Source organism: Chinchilla lanigera, unplaced genomic scaffold, assembly GCF_000276665.1.
Source record: "Chinchilla lanigera isolate Chin_1 unplaced genomic scaffold, ChiLan1.0 scaffold00111, whole genome shotgun sequence".
In the NCBI taxonomy this organism is placed as follows: Eukaryota; Metazoa; Chordata; class Mammalia; order Rodentia; family Chinchillidae; genus Chinchilla; species Chinchilla lanigera.
Window position 1 is genome coordinate 4,390,911 of NW_004955512.1, and position 20,843 is coordinate 4,411,753.

Sequence of the window (20,843 nt, forward strand, 5' to 3'; positions counted from 1 at the left end):
ATGTATTAAATAAATCAGAGGATAAGAAACAAATCTCCTCTTTAAGTCATGTACAGCGTGGTTGAGATGTATGTGATACAGCTTGCAGAGCTAAGTAGACTTTTAAAGGTCAAACATGTACTATGATGTAAAAGGATGTAAGAAAACTATTTTGAAGACATGTTTAAAAAAAATAGGAAAAACAACTTTTCCTGCATATGGATCTAAAAATAAAGCATAGTTTGGAAACAAGTGATCCAAATTACCTAATTCTATGCGGAACACGGGCTACCTCTTGCTTATTTTGGTGACAAAGAAGTAAACTGACAAGTAAGGCGACAATTTCTTGTTTATATCTGTGATGTTATACAACGAGGACCAGCTTGCAGCTACAAAAATAGCAAGTGACCTTCGGCAGCTCTGATCTCAAACCACTCAGTGGGTTTTCTCCACCAGAGCTGCTTATTTTAGCTCTCGCTAGACATTTCAGCAAATGGCACTTTCCAAAGGCTGCAGTGTCTCAGACACGGATTGCACCGGTGGTTTCACTGGAATCCCACACCTTGGGAGGGAGGAGAGGTGAGTGTATCTTTAAAACTTGCTTTCCGTGTTATTATCAAGAGCACCCATGGCCCGAATGCACCAAGGCACAAAAGCTGAGAGATTCAAGGCTGTACATAGCTCTAGAGGGAGCTGCCTCTGAACTTTTTAATTCCTTTTTTTCTTATAAAAAAGGATCGTTTCTTCTTGGTGGATGAACTATGCCCCCTATTCACTTTTCTCCACAAGGGATGTAAAAAAATACCTGAACACATTCTTCCTAAAATACTGTTAGCTTCAATCAAAATGATTAATGAAATTTTAATTTATCACTTGCCTTCTCCATTGGAGGATCTGCATCTGGAGAACTGCTCAATTCTCTATTTAGTTTGTACTGCTAGTGTAAGAGTGAGATTCTAAGGGAATTCACTTTGAATTAATGCCAAGGCATCTCTGTGGACTTGCTCAAGGCATTTTTTAAGTTCCCCCATTAGCTGGTCATGATATCAAGGGTCCTCAGATCCACTCTCTGAGGAAGGCACTACAATGGAGTAAAGTGGTTGAAGGGTGAAACTTAATCAAATGCACATTTTACTTTTTTTGCCTTAGGTCAACAATTTTATGTTTTTTTGGTCACTAAATAGAACAAACCTAGTGGTTTGTTATAGGTAACAGTGTCAAACAAGAGGGTGTCACTTGAAGGCCTTTTAAATTTTTTCAGATCTTTTCCATAAATATAATTCTCCTGTTAGAATAAAAATATCATTTAAGCTTAAGACAGCAATCTACCGGTGGGTGGTCTATAAGCCTCAAAAGAAAATAGATTTAGCATTTTTGTTTTTCAAATTCTTTTCAAATTCTTTTAAGAACTGGGAAGGGGCATCAATAATCTATACTATTAGCTCTGTTCATGGTCCAACCACTCATTTATTTTCAATGAATTTTTTTTTAAATTTTCAATGAATCAGAATAAATTTCAGTCTCTTTTTCATGAAAATTCTATTGTCAGGACTGACATAGCATTTGTATGACAGCAGAGTTTATCCAAAGGGGGTGGATCACAGGCAGCAAAAACAAATTAAGTATCTAAAAGGACGCCTTTTTAATTATTGAATAATGGAAAGCTCCTTTGAATCACAAGTGTTTTGTTTTGTTGCATTGGTGCATGTCTAAGTTTTGGGAAATTACAGTTTCCCTTCTTGAAACTAGTTGAAAAAATTGAAAAAGAATGTATTATGAACACATTTTATTTCAAAGCTAACTTTTTAAATAAAAGACCTCCTCTACAGTACAATCAGAAAAGATGAACATACTTAAATCGCCTGAAATTGATGTGCTCTATGGCAGCCCTATGGTTAGATGCAGGAAGTCAGACATAACCCCTTTCAAGACTTTATTTTGTGCTTTGGGAGTCACTTAACCTCCGCAGGTCTTAGTTTCTTACGGTTTGCTTCACTACCACAGAAGAATTGGCAGCAGTGATGTTTTCTAAGGGCTCTGTGAAGCAGGGCAACTTGGGTCTAAGAGGTTCCATGGGAGTTTTGTTCTGTTTTGTTTTAACTCATGAGGGAGAAGTCCTACAGGGTTATGGAGGGTGAGTACAGCTTACAATCTTGAAAGCACTAAAAAGTCTTGGGCAGGACAAACAAACAATGCAACCCAGAGTCCATTAAAATCTTTACTTACTCCCTTTAAAGACTGCACCTCCGCACATCTGAAAGGACAATGAGGGGGTCACAGATGATGAAAGCTAATTATAAAAACTGCGCAGGGCCACCATTAGAGTTGATTTTCAGTATTTGAATTTTGTTGACATATGGATTGATTGTTAACCGAGACAGAAGCTGTCCCTCCTTCAACCTCACCTTCCTTTTAGAAGTTTAGTCAATGCATTCAGTCATTTACTTTTTAAAGAAAAAGTAATTTAGGTGCTGGAAGGCAATGGAAGTTCACAAGCCACTGGACTTTCCTTCCCTCACACTGTTTGAATAATTTTTCTCACTAGTTGGTCTCCTTGTATTTGTTGTATTGACGTAGTAGACAGTTGCTTTTAACCTGAATGCCTCCTTGTACTTGATACAGATGCTATCTGAGACGTAGAAAATACACAGCGCATCAGCTTCTATTCTCTTTACCATTTATGCATCAGTAGTTAACTGTGCATAATATTTTTAAGCAGTTGTAAAATAATCACTTTAAAAAGATGTAATGGTTTATACATTGTGTCATCTTGAGAAGTCCAGAAGCTTCATTAAGTAACTCAGCAGTTCTACATCCTGGTGTGTAGAGGATGTGCCCTTCCTGCTCTAGGATGTTGTTTACTGTATCAACTTGAGAAGTTTAGAAGTTTAGAAGTGACTCAGCAGGGGACCAGGGTCTTTACTTTGTGAATATCCTGAACCCGTGCAGGAGGAGGGCACAGATATGGCGTGAGCACTGTACCTGCCCCAGGGCATACAATATAAGGGAGAAAAGGAGGCTTGCTCTCTCTTTTTTGTGCTCTTGTTGCTTTTGCTGTTTTCTGCCGCCCTGAACTGTTGCCCCTCACCATGCCACCCTGCTTTGGAGTCAGCTGATTATGGGCTGAAACCTCCACAAACTGTGAGCTAAATAAACATTTCCTTCCTTACCGTTGGGTGTCAGATATTTTGTCCCAGCAATGAGAAAAGTAATTAAGACAAAGGATATAGTATTAAAAGTGTTGCTTTAAGCTCATAGCACTTGCTTGGGATCATTGATAAACAACAAGTGAAACATCACCAACTTTTATAGTACCCTGCCAAATAAAACACCACTAGTAATATTTCCTGAATTTCTTTGCAATTTCGGCAGAATCACTTTTAGGCCAGACCCCTTTAGTGATCTATTCTATTAATACTCAACTTCTGTAGCAGGTGCATTTAAAAACTGAGGTTTACTTCTATTTTTGACACTCACAATTCCAGCCTTTATGAATAGAGCACCATAGGAATACAAAAATAAACCATGTTTAAGACTATATAAGAGGGGATCACATTAACTTGTCTTTAGCTGGAGAGAAAAATCACTCCACACAGTAGCAGACTCAGGTGGGCATGATGGCACATGCCTGTAATCCCAGCATTTTGGGAGCCAGAGGGAGGAGGATTGCAAGTTCAAGCTCAGGTTGGGCCCTTTAGCAATTTAGTGAGACACTGCCTCAAAAAAGAAAAAGAAGAAGAAGAAGAAAAAAGAACATCAAACTGAGGTGATGTGTGTAAAAGGCAATTTATCTCCTTTAGCATGAGACCTAAAGGACACTTGATGGATATTTTTCTTTTTCATAAGCATGCTGCCCGGCTGTCTGAATTATCTTGTCTGGCACCTCCTAGTTGCTGTCAGTCAACCTGCAGCTCCAGTGAGCTTTCATTAAGTGTCTTGGCTCACAGAGTCCCCTAAACCATCTGACAGCCAAGGTTGGGAAGGAGACGCAGAGGTTCCACATTCCTTTTCTGCTTGTTTGCAGGTCCACTAGCTAGCTTCTTCTATCAACCTCCGCAAAATGTTCTCCCCAAAGATATAACAAACGTGCCAACTTGAGGTGCATTTCCAGCCTAGTCCTGTTAAAACTGCTGCCTAAACATTAATTTGCAACTTCTTCCTGTCTTCTTGTTTCAGGACTTGTTTCTCCTTTGAGGTTTTGAAAAACACAAGGATGCAGTTCCTGAAATGCTCCACGTGGTTTCTGTTCTCTTACCTATTTTGTCTTCCTTTCCTAAAATTCTGGGAAGAGAAGCTGGCTGATGAGAAGGGCGGCTTGGGGTCACCGACCCCTGCCAGCCCTCTCACTGCAGGACAGCGTTGTTCCCACATGTCCAGTGCTGCCCACCCCATGCTGCCAGTATTTACTTTACCGTCTGTCTCCTAGAGGACAAGGGCAGAACCATGTGCTGCTTGTTTTGCGTGCATGGAACATTTCAAAAATAGGTGTCGAGAGCGTGCCCTGCCATCTAGGGTAGTAGAATGACTGAAGGTAGAATTAACTGATTAACTAATTCTGTGCTCTAGGGAAATCCTTCATTCTTTCTGACACTTGATGCTTTTCAGCTGGACCGTAGGGTGGTTTCTTCCCCATTGACCTGAGTGTCAGTATGGAGCTCAAACTGACTGAGATGTGTACAAGGATGTCCACATATTCCATCATAATACAGCATGACTGTCGGACTCTCTAGGAGATCTGAGTTTCTTTGGTGTATTTTTAGAAAGGTTTTTTTCTGGGTTAGAAAGCATTTTTTTTGGGGGGGATATTCTTGACTCCAGTAACATGCGTATAATTGATGTGAGGAGCTGCATGCGGTTGCTTATATTGTTTTGTTAAGATTCCTAAACCTTTTTTATTAAAAATTTCAAAACAGGGGGCTGGGGATTTAGCTCAGTGGCAAAGTGCCTGCCTGGCAAGCGCAAGGTTGTGAGTTCGGTTCCCGGTACCGGAGAAAAACCAAAAAAAAAAAAAAAAAATTTCAAAACAGTAGCACATTATTCTGTATAGGCTAAGTTAAAAACTGGCATTGAGCACATGCCATCTGCGGGGACAGAAAGGAGGCCTGGGCATGAGGGGTGAGGGAAGGGCTGCGGGGAGGGGAAGTAAAAGGGATTAAGATGCGCCCTGTGTACGTAGCCATTCTTCACGCTGAACTTAGTTACTATGCATTGCAGACTCATACCAGTAAATAAACAATTTAAATAAATGGATGGATGGCGTCTAAGCAAACATTATAGATAAAAATTTAAAAATTTGTTTTTAAGATGATCCTAGGAGCCAAACGACCAGATCATGACTTCTAGAAGCCTGGAATGAAGTCAGAAAGTGTTTGGTATAATATAACCTTAAGTTCACCCAGTTATAATGATGTGGCTAAAATCGTATTTTCTCATTTGTCTACATGGGGTTCTTTCTACGACACTTTGTCATCAACCAGATTGGCTGAGATGCCCATTAATGAAATCAAGTCAAGATGTGAACCCGCAGATTCTGTAAGCTTCAGTTTCCAACACCTAGAGGGAGATGGCACAGGCAGCAAATATCAAAGGTGTTCTGTGGTGGGAATGCCAGTTGACTTGGGAGGGACTAGCTTTGGTGCACAGAAATAAACTATAAAGGTTAAAAGAATGGGTTTTGTTGAAAGTTAGACCTGGGCACACATGTGTTCTTTGTTTTTAATACTATGTGACTTCTGAGCCTCAGTATTTTCACCTGTAAAATGGACATGCAAACACATAGCAGGCATACTAAGATTGTTACGAGCATGAACTATAAGACACTTGGTTAGGACAAGAGTTGCTAATAAAAGGTAATTATATCACCACCAATAACCAGTAAATGATGAGAATACCAATTATATCATTAATAATGATAATGTCTAACATGGCAGATGCTGTCCTAAGAAGTCATGAAATATTAAATTACTCAACCCCCTCCCCCCATACAGACACGAGGCTTTTATTGGTCCAGGTTTACAGCTGAGACTCAGCAAGGTCAGGTAAATTGTCTAGAAGAAAAGGCCCAGCCAAGTTTTGAACTTTGCAGTTTGGCTTAGAACCAGTGCTCTTAGCCACACCATGCCATGATGACTTGCTGCCCAATGATACTCATGGTCTTAGTGTTTTGGTGAAATGACTGGCGATTTTTTGCATAGTGTGGAAAGACAGCCTATCCCACTTTGTGGCTTGCCACAGGTACCTATATTTGGTCTCACCAAATGGGTTTGTGTCCACTAGGTGGCATTGCTGTTTTAATAAAATCTGAAGAAAGCCAATTATTGAGGCTTATCCATCCGCTAGATTTGAAAGCACTCACAAGACAATCTAATTATGCTGCTTAAAGCTGATGAAAGAGGCCTCCAATATTTACAGCATACATAAAGATCTATATAGACTAATGATATCTTCAAGTAAGGAAAATATATGCTAGCTCGTTTTGCTTGTCAGTGTCTACAGAAAGTCTGGACATGAGATTGTCTAGTCCCACTCTATCAGCTTATAGAAAAATAGACTGAGAGCTGCAGATGGGAAATGACTTGTCCAGGGTAACCCAGACCTGATGGTTTTGACAGTAGCTCTCCATCTATAATCCTTTCTACTGGTGTTGAATCATAAGGAAACTGTGATTTCTGTACCTTTAGAATACTTTCCGTTTGGGTAGGGGGCAGAAGATTGTCCAGCAATGGTGAGTTTCTGTTTTATTGCCATTTAAACATGTTCTGAGCCAATAGCATAGTCAAGAACTTAGATATTCAGTAGTATAAATGCCAAAAAGCGGTGGCTTTTAAAATTTTCTTCTTTCACATGCTCTCTTAGAAGGATTAGACGCCTCCACTTAAAAAGCTCATCTTTACTAGGTGACAGTGAAGGTCATAAGTGTGAAACCCCTAGCAAGTAGGAGCTTAACTGATAACACAAAGATACTGGAATCAGAGTGCTGGGAGTGGACTTAGGCTCCATCATGGAGTGACCACAGGACACTGACACGTCCAGAGACATTTGTTTCTGTAGTAAAATGGGAATCATATTTTTTCTTATTCTTAAAGATGTTTGTGGAAAGTAGATGTCGGTGAAGCAGCTGTAATAGGTAAAAATATTATGGATAATAGCAATAATTGAATATTTTTGTTATTATAGCAGATTTAGTTCTCTGTGTCTCTCAGGTGTGAAAATTGTTCCAGGTGCTTTGTCAACTTTACTCACTGTCAGTGGGCTGAACTGCTACAAGGGAGAAAGAATATTCCAGGTTCACCTGGAACATCATTTCTGCAACCAGATAGTACTGGCAGCCAAGAATATAGCTGTGGATTTCACTAGGTGTTTGCAGTAACTTAATTTAAAATGCATGTGGGCTGTAGGTCCCTATTAAGAAGGTGACTAAGCACATGGCATCCAAATGATAATAGCAAGAATCATTGAGTGCTTGCCAAGTGTTGTAAATATTATAACATCCCTGTGAACTATGAATTCATACTTTCTCCTTTTTAAAGAGGTGTAACCTGGGAAAGAGAAACTTGCTCTGGCTGAAATAATAAACCATAGAGCCAGGATTTCAACACAGGGAGCCGTGCCCATGGTGACTGTGCTGTGCTGCCTCTTGGCTGGGGAGTGAGGAGCCTTAGAGGTCCTGACTCGGGCCTGCTCCCCACCCCCGGTGCACTGAATGCTACGGTAGAGGCCGGTAGAGGGCTCAGCTCTTCCTGCTGCTGTGCATGTGTGACTCTGTCACCCAGGAGGGTAATGAGCTAAACCTACATCAATATTTTTATGGCAGTTAGTTAATGAGATTAACTGGTTAAACATTCAGTAGACTCTTGAGAGTAATGGGGTGAGACAAAGTGGCAACAGGTCAGAAGAGAGCTCGCGGAGGACGGGGCCTCTTCAAGATCAGCCCGGAGGGACTGAAGGGCGTCGCGTTGGGAGGAAGATCAGGTTGCCAATTCTGTCATGCTGTTACTAGCTTATTTGTCATTCTTGTGTGCTGTCACCTTCCAGACCATATTCTTTTCATTGCTATCATTTAGAATCCTTGAATATAGATTTCCGAGAGCTTTACCAGTCTATCCTGCTTTTACAATGAGGGAAACAGGAATCATTTGCTAAGTTCTACCTCTAGTCACCTTACATCGAGAGTAGGGCCCTGTTCATTTGGTTATTCCATGTTGTTTTTATGCCTTTTTTTGCTGTTTCACTTTGAATAGCGTTGCTTTGGATACTTGCTGAAATTTTCCTGTTTATACCAATAACATTTTTTTCCTTTGGTGAGAACCCAAATTCAACAGATAGCATCTGTTCTTTCTTTACAGATAGCATCTTTCTATTTATAATTTTTTCTCTTTTCCTTTGCTTGAAATAAGCCTTTATTTCAAGGGGCAAAGGAACAATGATTTTTATTAGGGCATATTTTAAAATCATTTTATTTTCTCAGTAGAAGTAGTTCCACTTAGATCTAAGAGAATGGCCTCACTAATTAGGATAATGCATCTTCAAAGCAGAATTTCCAAGAAACAAAAGTTGGAGGACATATCCACTTACCGATTTCACTCATGGTTATGCCTGGTGCTAACTGCCCGTTGTTGAAAGAGCTATAGGTAAACAAGTTAGGTACCGATGTGAGGTCATAGATGGGTTCTTGCTTTATCTGTTTAATCCCAGTCATGTCAAGTCCTGACTGATCGGGGGATGGCTGGCCAGAATCCACGCTGTAGTACCCCTCAGACTTGGGCAGATCGATGACGTGCCCATTGGCGTAAGTGCCGCTGGTCTCGTTGCTCAGGTTGCTCAGGCCATTGCTGATGCTGTTACTGTAGACCCTGGCGAGGGCCTCTGCCTCCCCGCTCTGCTGCTGCCGCTGCTCCTGCAGTCGCTGTTGGTGCTTCTGCACCTCTGCATACAGGCTGTCCCTTTGCTTCTTGGACATCCTTCCGAACTTCACAGCTGGGTTGGAGAAAAAACAGAATACGGGGCTTGTGGTTATCCTTCTGATTAACCACATACGGTCATGGATATTTGTTCCTTCAACATCAAGTAGACAAACTTGTAGCACCACAACTTTCATTTGCACTCTACAGTTAGTAACAGGATAAATTTGGGGGGGCATTTTTACTGGTTTTTGTCAATGAAGAACTAAATCTAAGCATGTTAATCAGCTTCCCATCACTGTAAAAAGTACCAGCCTAGTTAATTTATAAAGACAAGTGTTTGTGCTGGCTGTCAGTTTTGGAAGTTGTAGTCCATGGCTTGTGAGACCCATTGTTTTGGGATCTGTGATGGGACAGCAAGTTATGGAGGGAGGGTACGGTGCAGCAAGCTGCTCATCTCATGGCAGGGGAGCAAACAAGAAGGAAGAGAAAGGCCTTGATTTCCCTTATCCCTTTCACAGGTGCACCCCTAGGACCTAAGACTTCTCCCTATGCACCCCCTCTTACAAGTTCACATCACCTCTCAACAGCAACAACCTGGGGGCCAAGGTTTTAACACAAACCTCTGGGGGACATTTAGGATCCAACATAGAGCACTAAGATGGGACAAATAAAAGCATTTGTGTTTTTGCTCATTGCCATGAGGTCAGAGGTATATTTTCTCGTTCTTTTCCACTTGTGCAGTACACAGACACACACACACAGACACACACACACACACACACACACACACACTCACTAGCAGCTAATACCAGCTATTGAAATGTTTACTAATGCTCATTACAAGTTTTCTCTCCTAGGTAATGTGATTATTGGGATGCCAATAATCATCAGAAAGGATCCTGTTGTTTCACTTTTAGAACTCATTTGCAAATAGAGTATTGGGCAAGATCAAGGAAATATGGCAGTGTGATGAACCTAATTTTAATTGAAATGCATCATTTACCTTCTGTTGGGTTTGGGGATAAAAGATAAGGACCTTTGGAAAGCAGTAACTTTGTACATCCAATGCCTAGCAAAGGAACCAAGTCAGTACCTTTCCTTGTTCTACTAGCTCCAAGTTTTATTTTGTCCATTTCTTCTGGCAAAATTCTCAGCTATTCTGAGGAAAAATGAAGAAGAGGCTCTGCAAATAGTCATAGAGTAATATAAAGAGACATGCATTTCAATATTTCAATATGTTGTTGCTTAACTCATGAAGTCTAACCTCCTGCACTGTTATGGATTCTGGCGTTTTCCCTCACAAGTTGTCACCTTCATTTTCAGCCTGTGAACATCCTGCATCTCCAGGCTACCTGGCCTGAACTGTCCCACACTCTTCACCTCTCACAAATGGTGGGGACTATGACAAGCTTGGAGGCTCCCCTCTGCATTTCTGTTTTCTTTTCCTTGGTGGCAGTGTTCTTATCACCACCTGGCACTGGGAGCTCAGAGAATGTAGAAAGGAGCAAACAGAGGGCGGAAAAAGGTCTAGCTCCTGGATTCAGATGCTAAGGTAAGTTGTTTTCTGAGAATAACTAAAGTGTGAAGTGTTTGAGAATTTTCTAGCTGAAGAGGACCACAGTAGACATTCATGCTGTGAGGGAGCTGCTATTCACTCCCTACAACATTCCACCAAAATTCCTGTTCTCCTTCCATTGGGTATAGAGCTACCAAATTTTATCTGCACATGGACTGTTAAGAAGGGATGCATTTCTTGACTGATATGGGTATGTGATTAAACTCTGATGAGCAGGAAGTAAATGCAAGGGTTGCATACACTTCCGGGTGAAGGGGCATACATTTTCCTCCTTCTGGCCAGCTGTAAACTAGGTGTGAGGGCTGGAAATAGAACAGCTTGAACTCTGTCTATTTCTCCTTAATCTTTCAAAACAAAAAAAGGTCTTATATTCTGGCTTTCTGATGCTAAGTAGGAAAATGAAGTGGTAATTATCCAGTAATTTTTATGAATGAAGACAAGCAATTTGATTAATTCCCATAAGAGTCTCCTTTCCATCTCAGTTCTTGCTTCTACTGGGTCTTGAATCATTGAAGTCATTGTGTTTCACTTTGTTTGTAGAGACACTGCCTTTATTAGATTTTGTTTCTTGGAGACAACTTTATTTACTTGCAAACTGCAGTGATACTTCCAGTTTGTCTTTGAGTAGAATTCTACAGTAACTATTAGGCAAAGCTTTCTCTGTACATTCATATGAGCCTTTCCAAATAATTTATATTATTCTCTAGGGGAATAAAGCCTTTTTGTATGATGAAAAGTAAATGATAACAAATATTGATTCAGAAAGATTACTTCCCCCAAGCAAATGCCGTGACACACTTCTTTATCTGCACCCTTTTGTCCTTTCCATTCATGTAGGTTCAGAGCAGCTGTTTGTTGCAGAGTTACAAAGGTGAGTACAAGCACTATTTCTATCACTATAGATTACTTTTTTGGGGTCTATGGAAGTGCAGATCTACTTTCTGACTTATTTTGATGGAATAGTTGTGCATATATTTGTTTAAAGTTTCCAAGAACTAGAATTTAGAATGAGAAACTCTTTTAATTTGGAAACAGAAATGTAGTGTTTATTGTAAAAACAATTTTCATTGCTTTAGGTTTCTATATGCTCTATATTTGGGTGAAATACACCTTGCAGCAGATTTGTTGTATTGATGACTATAATTCCTCTCACCTATTTCTTTTCATTCTGGGCAGGCACGTTTCCCAGCTCTGGACTCATAGTCAGGAGACCTGCCCTGGATCAAGATGATGTTAACACACGTAATACAAATGGATTTGAAAAGGATGCATGAGATCAGGTACCTTAGCTTGACAGGGGGATTCCTGAGCTAGCTGGCGTCAAAGTACATGAACGCTGTCTGTGCTTCCTCAGTCCCCCCAGATGGCCACTGGTGACTGCTGACCCCAAGAGCTGACCTGCTGCTGACGCAGGCAGAATTATGGTGCTAACCACAGTCATCATAATTAGAGCTAATAATGTCAAAAAAAGTCTGCTGCCATGGGCTCTGCTCTGCTAAAAGTCTAAAAATTCAACAGAGAAAAGATATGCCTTCTCTAAGAAATCCACTTATTAGTTCATAGAACAATGTATGTTTAGAAAGAAACAACTTAAAGCTCCACTACATTTTAGAATTATCAAGTTCATCCCAAACCGAGGACTTCCCTAACAATGCCTGTAATACCATCTTAGAATGAATTTTCCATTCAATTCAGAAACACTGGCTCATCAGTATTTCAGTTTTACATCTCTTTCTGCAATAAAACTGTTGACATATTTGGGGAAGAATTACAGTGCATGGCAAGAATAAAGCTACCAAACATTCATGACATATAAATAATTCTTTGTCACTATTCATAAATACGTTTCTTGCATTCATAGACCTGCTTCAATAAAGGCCATACTGCTATTATATTTTTAAGTATTTTTGTTCTTCTTATCACTATTCATTGACGAGACTAGCATGTATGTTAAGTGTTTGCCCCTCTCAAACTTGAATTATTCCATTAATGACATTCACTTGAGTATCAACACCACCTCTTGCTAAACTGCTACCTCTTATAAAGAAACGAGCACAATTCTGTATACATTGCATGTACTTTATAAATATTCAGTAATGATGGTGTTTGTTCATGATATGCTTTTAATGCCCATTTCAATCTCATGTTGACAAAGAATAATTTCATGCAGAAGTATCAGAAATCACTTCATCTTTACTTGGAATGTAGGATTCACTTGAATGGAAGTTTTCAGAATAGCTGAAACATAAAGTCATTGCCTTTCAAAGGTTTCTACTTATTATATGACACCTGGACAGGTATTTTTGGATTTAAGATAACCCAGCTGTACGGCTTTGTATGGCCATTTTGGGAAATTATCCTATCTTACTCCCTTCAATCATGAAATTCCTCATACTTATATCTTTCTGCTTACCAGTTAAATTGGTCTAAATCTAACTTTTCAGCTTCAGAGATATGCCTGTCCCCCTTTAGTGATCTAGATTATGTATTAGAAGTCTCAGTCTACACAGCACTATTGTTTTGAACTCCGTCATTTCCTACTTTTTCTCTAGCAGAACTTCTAGGGTTGAAAGAATGTTCTTTATAATTTCCAGTATCGTACCCACAAGCACATGTGGCTGTCAAGCAGTTAATATACAGCTCGTGTGGTTAAAGGATAAATTTTAAGTCTTATTTCATTGTAATGAACTGAAATGCAAATGATTTAAATGGTGACATGTGGTTGGACGATATAGTGAACAGAAGAAGCTTGATCTATGCAACCTGTCCTTGTAGGCAACCTCTGTCTTTTTATATAGGTGTGCCATTGAAAAGGACACAGTCTAGATTTTAAAACATTCTAATTAAATTGTACAAAAGTGTATAAAATGGAGTGAACATGCTCTACTGCGTCTCTGAGGGAAGGGAGAGGGTTGTAAACGAGCTAAGAGTGACGATATTTCACCTTGGTTTTGGTAATACTGCTAAAGCACTTTGAAAGTATTTGCTTAGTGAGTAGACGAAAGGGATATAAAAAGAGTGGTGGGAAAAAGTTCAACTGTCATTTTGGACTTCTGACTACACACTGTGAATGCACCATAAGTTCAAGACTCTTGAATTCAATACCATATTCTTGGCATAACTTTTCAACAGCTGCTAAAGCTTGATCAACCTCCAGGTATTAGTATGATTTGTTTGGTGTAATGGACTCTTTATAATCAAGGTTGTGGCTAACTTCCTCTATTTGACATGGTAAAGAAGAGGCTTTTTTCTGAGAGAGAGAGAGAGAGAGAGAGAGAGAGAGAGACAGACAGACAGAGACAGACAGACAGAGACAGAGACAGAGAGAGACAGACAGACAGAGAGGCTGTGTGTATCTTCTTGAGCCACTTCTTCACATTTCCAACTACCACTCCTACCCCTATCATTTTTCTTCATGATTAGTTTGACGAAAGATGTATTTAGCAGGCACTTGGGGAGATGTTGCAGGCCATCTGAGGATGGCCTCTGGGTCTAAAGTTCAAATGGAGCACTGTCCTTACTCCCCAGTGTCCTAAGATATTGTGTCGCTTTTATCTGCATAGAAGAGTACGTGCTGCAGTAAGTTTCGTCCTCCTTGAGAACAGACTGTGGCTGTATACATTAAGTAATACTCTCAACACATTTCTTTAGGTAATGGGATTAACAAATCTCTTAGACTTGGTGGGTTGAAGACCCTGAGTCTGCTGATTGTGCCCTGGGACATAGAGTCGTGTCTTGTCTGGCACAGACCGCAGACCTGCCATTCCAGAAGAGATCTTTCTTTGACTGTAGGAAAAGGTCACAAAAATAAATATAGACATTCCTTGTTTAATGACCAAGTCCCGTTCCCTCCACTGGGTCGTTAAGTGACTTGGTCGCTAAGTGAGGAATTGTCTATAGTACATACATTACAATATTCAGAGCAAAGAAACGGCCAAAGGCGCTACAACTTGATGACTTTGTTTTTATTTGCATAACTCTTACATGCAGTACTATGGTATATATCAGAACATAAAACTGCAGTGCTCCACTATATCATCTGTATGATTAGCAAAAATTACAGTACAGTAAACAAGGTCTATTGTACAAAAAAAGACATTAAGGCCCTGTAAACAAGATGTACAGAAGTGTACAAAAAAAGATGGGTAACAAGCCTGAGAAGCAGGTCCTAAGTCCAAACAGCTGTTAAACAGGTAGGTTGTTAAATGAGGGACATCTATATATCCAGTAGCTTACCCGTTGTGCAATTAGTAGTGGGGTTTTCTAGATACTGTTAATTGATATGTGGCCTTCATATGGGAGAAATGAAGTGCAAAGTCATCATGTGTAATTCCCATAGATTTTCTCTAAATAAATCCTGAAAACCACGTAACCCTCCCCTTTATTTGCCTCTGTTATGTAAAAACAGCACAGCACTGTCAATCTACCCTAGGAGTAAATTTATGTGGTTAGTGAGCCCAGGGAAGACAAATAAAACAAAAAATTTAGCTAATAGGGAAGTTTTGGAGACTTGATCTGTAGCTTTAGAAGCTGTTTATGAACTATAATTCTGAAGGTCAAATTCTTTCTAATTTTTTTTTGATCCAGTTTGTCTTAGAGGTACATATTTGTACAAGATAATTTTAGGTTGATTGTAAATTAGAGCACAGGTAAAAAAAAAAGAACCATAATAACACATTATATCCCTTTATACTAAGGGAAAGTGCATATCAATTACATATATATAATTTTTAAACTTGGAAGTTTCTGTCTTTGTATTTATTTTGGAGGCACAGACTCCACCGTGATTCACATAAAAAGACTGAGTTATCAGGACATTATCTGTCTCTCAATTAGAGGTGGAAAAGAATTCCATTGTTCATTCAGTACATGCTTATGCACCTGCTTTTAATCAGACCTTAAGGATACCGTGGAAACAAGACAGAAATGGCCCCAGAACTCAGGGCCATTTATAATCTTCTACGTGAGAACTGTCTAATCTCAATGGGGAAAGAATTAATGTATATGAGTGCTGAAAAATGGAAGCTAGTAAAATTATTTGTTCATCTTATTTGAGTTTGTCTTCTTTTGGGTGGGGAGCCAGGCTATCCAATTTTGTTGGCCTGGAGGAGGAGTGTGCACTTGTGTACACTGTCTATACAACCCTTATTGTTTGGTGGAGGGATACTGGGAATTGAACCCACAGCCTCACACATGCTAGGCAAGTGCTCTACCACTGAGCAACATTATTATAGATTCTTCTGTTTCCTGGAAGATTTTTTTTTCAGTACTAGGGATTGAATCTAGAACCTATACACCCAATAATATCTCTAGGCTTTTGGATTTCTATTTTGAGACAGGGTCTTGCTATGCTGGCGAGTTGGCCAGGTTGGGTTCAATCTAGTGATTCGCCTATCTCAGCCTCCCAGAATCCTAAGATTATAGGGATGTGCCACCTTGCCTGATTCCTACGTACACCTTCTAAGCCTTGTAGCTTTCACAGTTTCTACCATGGATTAGAATGGTGCAAACTATTAACTGGGTACCTATGAACAGCCAGCCAAGCTTGCCAGCTTCCTATACATCCGTATTCTGCTGCGTGGCATTTTCCTCTAAGCAATTTGTATACCAGTAAGATTTTCCCAGGAACTGCATGGTCCCTGTTTGCTGGGAACTTTCCAGTTTTAGCTCTGAAAGTCTCACATCTCAGGACATACCTTACTCCCTGGTAAACGTCATGTATGGTCACGCCCAACCTAGGCCCGTGTAGCTTTTAGTTCATCCAGATGGCACAGGTTGGTCCATGAGATGCAGTGCAGTCTTCCCTTCTTATTCTATAGGCAATATTCTATATTATATAGCATTCTTAACTTTGCCTCTTAATTCATTACCTGCACTATGGTTCCCTTTTCTTCTTATCCCCATTTCCCTCATTTAAATTCTTCCAGTGGTTTAAAGAGACCGAATGAAGCATCCATTTGAAAACCCTCAAGTAAGAAATAGGCAGGTAAACCCCTTACCATCTCTCGACATTCCTAGGGCAAGACACTTCTGCAGTCGGCAGTGTTGGCAACGGTTTCGGTTGGTCCTGTCAATCAAGCAGTTTCTCTGCCTAGGGCAGGAGTAGGAGGCATTGTTCTGCTGGCTCCTCCTAAAGAACCCCTAGAGGGAAAAAGAGAAGGGGTGGAAAGTGGATGTGTAAGAAGGGAAACATCAACATACACACTGGATACATTTTCTACAATGAACAAAAGTGCACTTAATTTTTAAAATTATTTGGATAATTATCCTTCAATAGTTTGCAGATGTTTCTGTGCAGAAAATGTGTTATCTGTAGAGATACGAAGGGCCATTCATTCATCCACTGATTGATGAATGCTTATGAAAAACATTTGTGAGCTGTGCTCTTCTCTGCAAAGAAAACATAGTTTCTGCCTCCAAAAAGCAGTGGGGAAGAAGTGACAAAAAAACTGTGTCACTGCTAAACCAACTGTGACGAGACTCGGTGGGGACAGGAGCACAAGCCTGTGCCAAGTCCTCTGCCGGCGGGGGACACAGGGCACTGGGCAGCAGCAGCGGTGGCTTCAAGGAGCACAGGCCCAGAATGTGTTGCGGCTTTCTTAGATTTTCAGACACGTTTTCTCCATTTCAGTAATTTTTTAAAGTCGGCCAGAATACATCTGGGAAGGTGTTCTACGAGGTAATGATGTGCCTTCTGATCAACCACATCTTTTTTTTTTTTTAAATTTTAAAAATAAAAGGAGGAAAACATTAACAGACAGACAACTTCTATAAAATAGCAAAAGAACAGTACAGACAATACAGAGTTACAAACAAAGTGGTAGGAAATTAACAATGCTTGTTGTATTACGCATTGATATCTTCAAAGTGTCAAGCACATCTTTGTTGTTGTTTTTTTTTTTTTTGTTTTGTTTTTTTGATTTTCTCCGATACCGGGAACCGAACTCACGACCTTGCGCTTGCCAGGCAGGCGCTTTTGCTGCTGAGCTAAATCCCCAGCCCCTCAAGCACATCTTTGAATAAAGAAAATATCGACTAAACCCTTCAATCAAAAAGAACACAAGTCAGGTGTGGTGGTCCATTCCAACACTAAGGGAGACTGAGGCAGGGGATAGAAAATTTGGGTCCTGTGTGGGCATTTTAGTGAGATGCTGGCTCCAAATAAATAAAAAAAGTTTGATATAGCTCAGTGATGGGTGCCCTGTGTTTGATCCTCGGTACAAAACAAAACCCCAGATCCAACAAAAAACCAATCCAGTAGAAAAACAAAGTAAAATCTGAACAAATGGTCTCTAAGTATGAGGAGGTGTTCATCCAAGTGTGTTTGAGTCTTTCTGGTCCAAAATGAATGCCATGAATTACACATTACACTGCTAATCTACAGACATGTTTATTATTCTTTTTGATTCTTTGAGTACCACCCTCCCTGAGTCATCTTACAGAAAACATTATTGGAGAAAATGAACATTTCTTCCAGAGACTTGAAAGTATCATTCATCCATTCATGCCCCTCGTGTGAATGGATCAGTTTCCCTAATCACTCTTTGCTCTTGAATTGCTTACAGGGAAATTGTGAAAACACAGGGCCATGAGCAAAATGATAATCTAAAATAGATGTACCAAGAGAAACTTTAGGAAATGATAACCCAGGGTGGTATCTTTTGGAAGGAAGATAGTTTAAAAAGTTTGGGTGGGGTCAGCAAATGCCCAAAGCTCTGAGAGGCCTGGAAGACAGTTCCTGCACTCTGTCAAACAAACACCTTCTGTGCATTCACAGGTGGATGGAACAGGGCTGGGTCTACATGAGGCTAGCCAGACAATCATCTTGACTACAAAATTTATGGTTCACCAAAATAATTGATAATTAGGAAAAGTAATATATTAATGCAATGTATTAAAAGCCAGTATTAATGAAAGAAAAAAAATCAACAGTTTAAAGAAAAACCAAATTGATAGTATTAGTTTTCCCTTTGTTATGGATTCCAGAGGGGCTCAGATTGGTACTGGGAGGTGAGTTTTGTCAATTTGTAAGAAATCTCAGAAATGGCTGTGTGGCCACGGGTCCCTTCAAAAGAGTCCCAGTTGGTTTTGTGGGTTAAGTCCGAAGCCATTCAACAAGGACTGCTTTCCTTTTCCTGTCTCCCTGTGTATTATTCATTTACTGGGCCCGTGATGGCACAATGAGACAGTGGATTGTCCATTTCAACTAGAGTCATCATAATGTAGAAACCACACATAAGCCCCCCCGGGGCTGAAGAGATGTGTTTCCCATACCAGGAAAACAATCAGAAAGCATAACCTCAGCACACTGGTCTTGATTAAAGATGACTTAAAATTTACATTTTTAAGAAAAAATGGAGTGGTTTTTAATCTTTGGATACTATAGTGCCACTTAGCAAAAGAGGTGACAGGACAGACTTTTTAGAAGTCTCAGCTACAAGCCTTAATTTAAGGCCAATTTGACATTAATTATGAAGCTTTTCTTGCTTAACTGTTGCTCATTATTGCAAATGAGGTTTGGGGCATGAAAAAGATTCTATTTCACATTTTATTGAATGAGTAGGCACTGAATGAGTGTGTGAGCTGATGTTATGTAAAATGGGTTGTTTATGTCTATTCAAAAACAGTATTATGAAAATTTAAAGGTTGATAACTGCGTGTGCTGATGTTGAAATCCGATCTTGAATGGAATTTCTTGAGTTTTCTATTTGGAGGAAAGTGTAGCATTCTTACAAATGTGAATTTTTCCATGAAATAAATGAAAATAGTATGATGTACAGTTTTGATTAAAACCACAGACTATGTTCATAGTAATAGCATAATTGCTTTGATTGTGGATCCCTCTTTTAAATAGGAAAGATGGCAGAAGTCCTGGCCTTTGACCTGTTGGATTATGTATTTGTCCAGGTTTTAAATCATTTAGAAATTATTGTTTAAAGTCTTTTGCTTCTTAACTGGATACTGTATATCTCTATATTTTAAAATAGGTCTTACACTGTAAAACATCAAATGTTTGCATTATGATATTGATCTAAAAACATTTTAATGGATATTATGTGCACTAGATGACAGCACTTAAAATTGTGGAACAAACCAAAACACTGGTAGAAATATCCCTAGTGGACAGGGATCTCATTCCAAAATTGTCAATGTTTATGAAGAAAACAAAACAAAACAAAACACTATGCCTACTGACCAGGAAAATACTAATTTATTCAAGGAGAGTTAAAAATTGTCAGTGTATTATTTTGCTTTATTGTTTCTTTTTAAGGAGAAGAGAATTCCATTAAGGTGCATAATGTGCAATTCTTAATTATATCTCTGCAGAGAAACAGAAAGCCAGGGGCAGCTCAGGCTGTGCTCATATGGATAATCATTAATCATCTCTAAGGCAAATCAGTGTGCTAATCTTCCTCCCTTTCCCATTCCATTCCCATTTATTCCATTCTTCTCTCCATTTTCAATTCCAGTAATCATAGTTTTTGAGACTCTTATGAAGATACTGTCAATTTCCCCCACATCTCCACTGTTCAATCATTACAGTATGTTTTATCTTGTTTATGTTGGAAAGTCTCTTAAGGTTAAGATTGGGTCCTAGAATCTATAAGTGTATTGCACCTCTTTCAGTTTAATGACTTAATTTAATGATCCACTTTGACTATATCTTCGAGCAAAAATATAATTGGTCCTAACAATAGTTTTTCCAGCATATCACTGTTTCTCTCTCAGATGGTAACTGCATTCTACTTGTTTTGGTTACCCGTGGGCCTTTAAAGTTAGTTGTAGAGCTCTATTGATTTCATTCACTTTCTTTCTAAAGATACATTTGTAAAATTTATGATGAAGTTTCAGGTTTCTCTTGCTTCACATTAGGTCTATTTCCTCAGGTCTACATTTTAGAAGCAATTCATTTACTGGAATGCATCCTTTTTCCTTTTTTGGAAGGGTTGGTAGAATCTATCTGGGAGGGAACACTGGACTGAATGTGATGAAACTTTTATTTTTGCCCTGCTTTTTATTATCTGGACATTTATTATCAATGACATTTGTTCAGTGACATAATTGTGTTTACATCTCAAAACCTTATCAATGAAGAAGGAGTTTGGGGTAGATAGTTTTCAAGTGATTTAGAGAGCATCTGGTCTACTTCTAACAATTCCCTGGCTTCAAGTTTTCTTTTTCTGGAATATGAATATAAAGGATGTCCATATATATAGGGCAATTGTCTCCTTGACTTCTTTTTTCTCAAGCAGATAGGTAGATAATAAAAGGATAATTTGTCTTTTTTTTTTGTTTTTTTTTTTTTTTGGTTTTTCTCCGGTACCAGGAACCGAACTCACGACCTTGCGCTTGCCAGGCAGGCGCTTTGCCGCTGAGCTAAATCC

General features: G+C 39.4%; 1 protein-coding gene and 1 long non-coding RNA gene across 2 annotated transcripts in view; one reads left to right on the forward strand and one right to left on the reverse strand.

Moving 5' to 3' along the window:
- Positions 1-20,843, reverse strand: part of Rorb (RAR-related orphan receptor B) — a 179,146-nt gene that overhangs the window by 28,624 nt on the left and 129,679 nt on the right. The window contains exons 3-4 of the mRNA XM_005408324.2: positions 16,458-16,599; positions 8,554-8,955 (exon numbers count right to left, since the gene is read on the reverse strand). Coding sequence (XP_005408381.1) covers positions 8,554-8,955; positions 16,458-16,599 — 544 coding nt within the window. The remainder of the gene's footprint in view (positions 1-8,553; positions 8,956-16,457; positions 16,600-20,843) is intronic.
- On the forward strand, positions 476-12,329 carry LOC106147032. The gene is made up of 4 exons (XR_001231731.1): positions 476-558; positions 10,206-10,434; positions 11,296-11,329; positions 11,635-12,329. It is a non-coding gene; the product is annotated as an uncharacterized LOC106147032 (long non-coding RNA).